At 38.5% G+C, this 7637-nt stretch overlaps 1 protein-coding gene across 25 annotated transcripts in view; it reads right to left on the bottom strand.

The window, feature by feature from the left end:
• Positions 1–202: 202 nt before the first annotated feature.
• The window catches only part of TNS1 (tensin 1), a 398798-nt gene continuing 391363 nt past the window's right edge, over positions 203–7637 (bottom strand). For all 25 annotated transcript variants that reach the window (XM_087881674.1, XM_034421770.3, XM_087881677.1 and 22 more), the window contains 5 exons: positions 7526–7597; positions 6126–6294; positions 5512–5580; positions 3623–3655; positions 203–2475 (listed from right to left, as the gene is read on the bottom strand). In XM_087881674.1, the coding sequence (XP_087737800.1) occupies positions 2331–2475; positions 3623–3655; positions 5512–5580; positions 6126–6294; positions 7526–7597 (488 nt within the window). In that variant the 3' untranslated portion in view covers positions 203–2330. The remainder of the gene's footprint in view (positions 2476–3622; positions 3656–5511; positions 5581–6125; positions 6295–7525; positions 7598–7637) is intronic.

The following is a 7637-nucleotide window of genomic DNA, read 5'->3' as shown; positions in this document are numbered from 1 at the left end:
AAATAAAAGCAACAGGGCCAAAAACAAAAAAATAAATACTTTGTGTAAATTTCATTTTTTTTTTTAGAAAAAACTTATTGATTAGCTTACATTATTTTGTCAGTATATTTCATACATACTTACATACATACATACATATATATATTATATAAGAAGGCAATGAAAATGCCGAGGGAATTTAGGTGACTGCATGTCTCGCGAGTTGTCGTACTGGTTTTTAATGAATGCTGCATGAGTTTGTATGAAGGGCCTCATCAACATGGCCTCCATCCCAAAAATGTTTCTGTTCTTCACTATTTCATGACCTATTCATGTCTGAACAAAATTGATGGACAGACCAACTTCCATTCATGATTTCTAGTGGAGGCCACTGAATTGTGTCAGTGGTGTTGGAGACCTGCGAAGACTTAGGTCCACCTTGCCATATAGCAGTTTGGATGACAATTGTTGAATTGCACCTGCCATTTCAGTAGCAGTGAACAAAATTTTATAGGTTTGGGTTATTAACAGGGCATGGGGTAGAATGTTTCATATTATTTCCATGCAAGTGGTTTTTGAACCAGTTTGTACTGACTCAATTGATATATTGCAAAACAACAGTGGCTTTCTTGAATCTAGCCTAATATTGAAAAATTCACAATAAAGCCATAGGCAGAATGGGTGATAGAAAAGAGCTTCTTTTTATCCATTCAGCACATCTTTAAATCTAAAAATTGCCAATTGTAGAAGTTTGGGAAGATAGTGAGAAATTCTTATTACACTACGGAAATTCTATGTGATAGATCAATCCACATTATTCACTCTCTCCTTGATAGATACCAAGCATGAACAGTTTACAGATAGTATAAAAGTGTCCTCCATTAGAAATGCCAAAAATCATTCTAACAGAAGGATTCAACCGTGGTGTTAAATATAAGAAGATACAATTTTTCTGCAACTGCTTCATTTTCTCATTTTCTCTGGAAAGGATATGAAGTTGCTTTGCATGAAATGATATGCAACATAAGGAACAGCCTCCCTTTTCATACTAAATGTCAATCTAGCATAACATTATTAGGTCAGTGCAAAAATCTACTGTTTGATGCCTCCAGAAGCAAAAATAAAGCTTAATAATGCAAAAATAATAAACTAATTTTGCTACATACTGAACCTCCATATGACCACTGTCTTTTTGAAATAGCTAGGGCCATGCTTAAATCAACAAGGTAAGTCTTTATAATGGTTATTCTTCATGGCTTCAAAATAGAATCCCCCCCCTCCCGTTTATTGGATTATTCATCTTGCCTTTGCTCAGTTTCCATGCAATTTCCAAAACAACGTGTATGTCTCCCAAAGGATAAGCTTGGGCAGAACTGTTTTTATCCTAAACTCAAAAGGAAGGGCATTCCCCAATTCCTGTGTTTTAACATTTCCGGGAAAGAGAGTCTTAAGGACAATTTATTCTGAGTCCCGTTGCATAGACTCTGTCCGATACTAGCGTATTTTGCTTTGGCTAGCATGCTCCGCAAACTATTATTGAAAAAGAGATTCTCAGCTCTGAAACTCTTTTGTACAGATTGGTAGGTGCACATGCATGTGGGGATGAGTGTGACTACTGATTAAAATAAATACTTTCTGCTTGCACTGTAAATCTCACAGTGCTAACCGTTGTTTTTGTAAGTTTATTTTTCAGGTTACGGAGGCCCGTGACCTCAGTGGGAATGAGATACATGTTCTGAATCGCCATCAGAGGCAAGAAGCCTCACGGTAAAGCCTCACGTTAAATACTGAAATATATGCATATCACAGACATACCACATGCATGTGCACACACACTCATTCAGACATACTTCATACTTTCAGCAGTAGTTGAACCGGGAGCATTTGCTTTTAAAAATGATTTTAGCATCTCTCTGGATATTATTTCCTGAAGCTCATATAGTCATGGGTATTTGAGTCGGTTTCGTTTTGCCTTATTTTCTAAACAAGCAACTACTAGATAGACCTATCCCACAAAGATTACTAAGATTTCATACTTTGGCCTGTGGGGCTGAATTCTCTGATTTTTGTGCTGATCCAAAAGCCAAAATTGTTTCCATCTCTTGATCTTGGCAGGGAAAGACAATGGTGTCAATTCCTTGGTTTCTGCTACATACATGTGTTTGGTTGGTTTCAGCCTTCCAACAATTCAGATCGCTTTTTATATATATATAAACCTTCCCCTTCCCCCCCCTCATCAGTTCACATCACTCCTTCACGATGCACTTCCTCACACTACTTCTCGGAACAACTCCAAGTCCTTCGTCAAAATTCAAGGGCAAGAAGCCCCCTGCAAAGGGGGAAGCCACAGTTCATCTCTTGTGAGAGGAGCCAAGCATAACTCTGGAAACAAAATTGACAATGGCAGCCGCTGGCTGATCTGGGTCCAGCTCAGCAAAGAGGTGGCAAACGTTGTCCGTCGTACTGCCTTGTTTCCTAGCCACGAAGCCAAAGAGTCTGCAGGATGACAAAGAAATTAAGGAGCGATAAAATCATTCCGGTCCGAGACAAGACAAGAATTGCCCACTGCTATTTGTGATCACTACCATACTTTACATGTGTATCAGGTAAAACTCTTGATATTCCTTCTACCATGCCATTTGAAATGCACAGGGACTCAAGAGAAATCACTGTTAATTAATATGTGCTTTATATCACTATTCTTCTAATTAAAGTGGGAAGATTTCCCACTGTAAATGAAGAGACATATTATGTGCATTATATATTTTTCTTAAGTGAACAATAAATGAAATCCAAGCAATCCTGAGAATTTACAGAAAACAGAGAATTCAACCAGGATTTTCCTTAGAATACTCATACAGAATTAATTATCTCTGAGCTATCTACCTGAAGCTATAAATTTCCTTCGCATTATGATAGGCAGCTAATTCCACTCTGTGGTTATATAGCAATAGCAATAGCACTTAGATTTAAGCTTTATAGCCCTTTCTAAGTGGTTTTCAGAGTCAGCATATTGCCCCCAACAATCTGGGTCCTCATTTTACCCACCTCGGAAGGATGGAAGACAGAGTCAACCTTGAGCCTGGTGAGATTTGAACTGCCAAATTGCAGACAGCCGGCAGTCAGCAGAAGTAGCCTGCAGTACTGCACTCTAACCACTGCACCACCTCGGCTCATAAAATATGAATATGTTATCAGGAATAATTGGAGATGGCTTAACAGGATGGATTATGAGCCACAGAAGAAAGTGTGTTCTAACTGTGTAAGCAATTTCTGCCTTTAATCAAGAATTTCTGAGAAAATCAACAACAAGTAGAGGTCACCAACTTTGTATTGTGATCCTTAGGTCCAACAGGAAAATAAATCAAATGAAATTTAAAAACTAAGCAGTATGATTTTTCATGACCACAGGCTTCTGAGAGGTCAGAGTTAGGAGGGCATATTTGGATTGTAAAGATAACAATTCAGACCAAAATTACTTAATTTAGCTCTAAATTCTTTCTTAGGTTAGGCCAATGTCTTTGAAAACATCTTTGAAAGTTTTGGTAGATTTAAGGACTACGAGAACAATCCCCTGTCCTATGTCGTGTGTGTGTGTGTAAAATATTTCCTAATTTTGAAATTAATCAAAGGGACAACTTACTTGGCAGCACCACCAGATTCTGATTTAGTCCACCTGAGGAGAAACAAACAAAAAGCTCTATTTAACTTTTACACTGAGGAAAACTTGATACTTTTTTAAAATGGCGAGTTAAATAGAGGGTGTATTTAAGAGAGTGGGAAGCCCTGAATGGAATTCCACTGATTCATTGTCAATAGATTCTTTCTTCTGTAAATAAATGACTACAACAACTAGGAAAGGGGATAAAATCCTTTCATAATTCTCTACAGTTTGAAAATCTTGTCCCTTAACTTGTCCTTAACTTGTCCCATACTGTTTGAAAATCTTGTCCCTTAACTCTTCTGAGAAATTATCTGTTGCTTAAAAAGGATCATGATCTGACTTTTAGAAATATTCTGAAATTCAACCCTGAAATTTCACTACAGGGCTTAATGACAATTAAAAAATAAATGAACAATCATGTACTTTTTTTTCAGTCCTTCCCCATCACAAGTCTGCAACTTCATTGACCTATAATGAGTAAAAGTCAGCATTTTAGGTGCATTTGATCTCAAACTGAGTTTTCATTACTTTGCAAAGAAACAGATGAACTCTGTTCTTCATTGGCAATTTAGTTCTCTGCCAAGCAGAAACAAGTTGTGGGAGACATCTGTAAATCTCCACTTCTGTTGATAATTTCCTGCATATTTGCTTCAACATGGAACAATCTCATTTCTTGGAAATCAAAGAGATCTGGCAGTAGCAACATAGGGGAACAGATGTTTAATTACAGAGGTTCCTGCTCAAACACAGAAACAAAGAATCCGCAAGAATGATTAGTTCCTTTCAAGACCAGAAATGAAAATAGGATTCCAAGAATCCTGTCCTGGGCAATTTCCCATTTTCCCCCATTATATGTTCCTATCTTTCTATTCCAGCCAATGGTTTTTGTTCATTCTGATACAGAAAGATATCTTGTCATTTCCATCTCTCAATGTGTTCAGGTAGAAACTGTCGCTCATAGTGAGGATGCTGTTGATATTTACAGAAGGTCTGGTATTAGTATAAATTAGATAATTTTAAACACATATTAACCCAATAAAGGAAAATATTTTCAGCTCAGAGTTGAGATGAGGGCTCCTTGGTCCTCTATGAAGTTGCTTGTTTTCTTGCAGATGTTTCATTACCCAAACTAGGTAAACACCAGCACTGATGATGTTACCTAGTTTGGGTAATGAGATGTCTACAAGAAAACCAGCAAGCTCAGAGAGCACCAAGGATCCCACATATTAACACCTTGAATGAAGGTGTTTCTTCAATGGATTAGATTAGAGGCATTCTTCCCAATCCAGAAGTGGCAGGGTCTTTTTAGAGGTGGCTTTTTTGGTTGTAAAATATCCTAAAGAGATTTTAATTGGTTCCATCTCCACTAGCTTTTAAATTTATTTATTTATTTATTGGTTTGATTTATATGCCGCCCTTTTCCGGAGACTCAGGGCGGCTTACAATGCGTTAAGCAATAGCCTTCATACTTTTGTATATACCTGCCTAGTAGGGCTTTCGCCCCCCCCCCCCCCAGCGGTGTTCTTTTTTATATGAAGTCAGCTTATTGCTCCCACAAACTGGGTGTATGTATGTATGTATATATATATATATATATACATATATATATATATATATATATATACACACACACACACACACACACACACACACACACACACACCTTGTTTTTTATTCACGATGCATTTTACTTCCTCTTTCAACTTGCTTTTTCAACTGTTAAACTCTGACTAAAACTCTTTAAAGATATATAAGACATAGAGAATAAAAATAGGAGGACCATGCCCATATCTACACACTGTACATACTGCTTCCGGGAGTTTTATTGCTTGAGTTTATGTAAGAATTTAGCAAATCGCTTCACTTACTTTCTGTCCTGTGGGTCCACATCGCAGAAAGTGACAGTAACGATAGGGTAATGTCGTCTGAAGAACAGCCTGAAATAGAAATGAGAGTAAGCATTAATTCTACAGCCATTTGAAGCTGAAGGAAAGTGAATCCACCCCATGGCAGCTCATCTACAGGAGCAAGAGAGAAAGTTCTGATAAGATGGCAGGAGGTCACAGTACTGTATGGCCTGGATGGGCTCTATATTTCTAATACCCAAAGCTGACGAAATCCTCTTGGTAGAGATTTGCTAGGTGGCTCAGTGGCTAAGACGCTAAGCTTGTTGATCAGAAAGGTCGGCGGTTCGAATCCCTAGTATAGGTCTCCTGCGTGAGCAGGGGGTTGGACTAGATGACCTCCAAGGTTCCTTTCAACTCTGTTACTGTTACTTTGAGAAAATGTCCTGACCCTTTTTAATACCTTGCACATATTATTATTTCATTCGATGTGGCCATCATAGAGAACTCTGCAACATGATACTAAGAAATACTGTAGTGAAATGAAGAATGCGTTGAGGTACTTGTCATTAAGAAGATACTAGTTTTGGATGCACTCAGGCTTCTCCAAACCCTGACCCTCCATCCTGTTCCCTTACTTCCTCTGGTTGTCTGTCAAGGTGATGCCTTGTGTGGAGACTTTAAAGTGGACAATAGTAGCAGAGGGAGGGATATCGGCAGCCAGTGTCTCAGTGATTGCTTTGGCGATGGCCTGAGGGCCTGTTAATGATTCCATTTCCACCGAGTTTATAAACAGCACGTTGCAGGCTGTGGGAGAAAAGAGGAAAATTGAGGCCAACATTTTTGGTAAGGTAGAATGAAGAATAAGTACAAACATGGAAGCATACAACACACTGCTGCTTGAACTACAAGGAAAGCAACGTGTATCAACATTCCTCTTTGGTTATGCGAACCAAAAATTCTACAAAGAATATTAATAATTCAACTGATGAATGTTAAGCGAGGGAAGAGTTGGTGTATATATGTCATGATTTTCTCTTTCATAGGAAACAATAGTAAGAACTTAGTACCTGGCTGCATTTCACATTATTTCCATTTTTTTTCAGTGTCAGAATCAGAAACAGTTTGTGATGGGTAAGTTTAACACAAGACTCCCACTACTCAGAATAAATCTAAATCAGAAATTCAATTCTGCCCTCACCCTTAGGAAATTTTTCCTTAATCCTAGGTTGCTTCTCTCTTTGGTTAGTTTCCATCCATTGTTTCTTGTTGTGCCTTTTGGTACTTTGGAAAATAGATTGATTCCCTCATTTTTGTTGGAGCCCCTCAAATTTCCTGACAGAACAATTAATCAGTGGAACAACTTGCCTCCAGAAGTTGTAAATGCTCCAACACTGGAAGTTTTTAAGAAGAGATTGGATAATCATTTGTATGAAATTGTGTAGGGTTTCCTGCCTAAGCAGGGGTTTGGACTAGAAGACCTCCAAGGTCCTTTCCAACTCTGTTATTCTATTCTATTCTAAGTATTGGAACAGTACTATTTTATTTTGCTATTTTATTGTGAGTTGAACTAAGGAGAAATTTCCTAAGGATGAGACCAATCAAGTTGGCCACGCCCACCCAGTCACATGACCCATTTTCCAGAGAAAACACTGGGAGCCACAAAACCTGGGTAGGTGTGGTCGTGGGGGGGGGTGTCATATGACTGAGTGGGAGTGACATTGAGTTGGCCATGCCCAGCCACTCACATGACCACCCAGCCATACCCAGCCACTCACATGACCACCAAGCCATGCCCACCGAGCCACACCCACAGAACGGGTAGTAAAAAAAATTGAATTCCACTACTGCCTCAAACCCAGCTCCATGAGGTAATGGGCTCAGATTAAGTGGTTGGTCTAGTGATTCAGTGAGGTTTCTTGGCTTTATATGAGTTTGAACCCACAAATTCTTGGCAATAATCTAACATCTTAATCATTTAGGGTGCCTTTGATTTTCATTTCAGTTTATTCAAAATGTGTAATCTTAAATCGCTCACCTGCTCCCTGTTTGAGCAAATCAGTTGCTGAGCTGCTGGATGATGTTGTTTCTTTTGTTTCATCCATAGGATCTTTAAATAAAAACACAGAGAAGGTTATTGTCTATAAATA

The sequence above is a fragment of the Pantherophis guttatus genome, chromosome 1, assembly GCF_059756535.1.
Source record: "Pantherophis guttatus breed Tessera chromosome 1, ASM5975653v1, whole genome shotgun sequence".
NCBI classification, from domain to species: Eukaryota; Metazoa; Chordata; class Lepidosauria; order Squamata; family Colubridae; genus Pantherophis; species Pantherophis guttatus.
The sequence above is the reverse complement of the archived record's forward strand: the minus strand, read 5'-3'. Positions and strand labels throughout refer to the sequence as shown.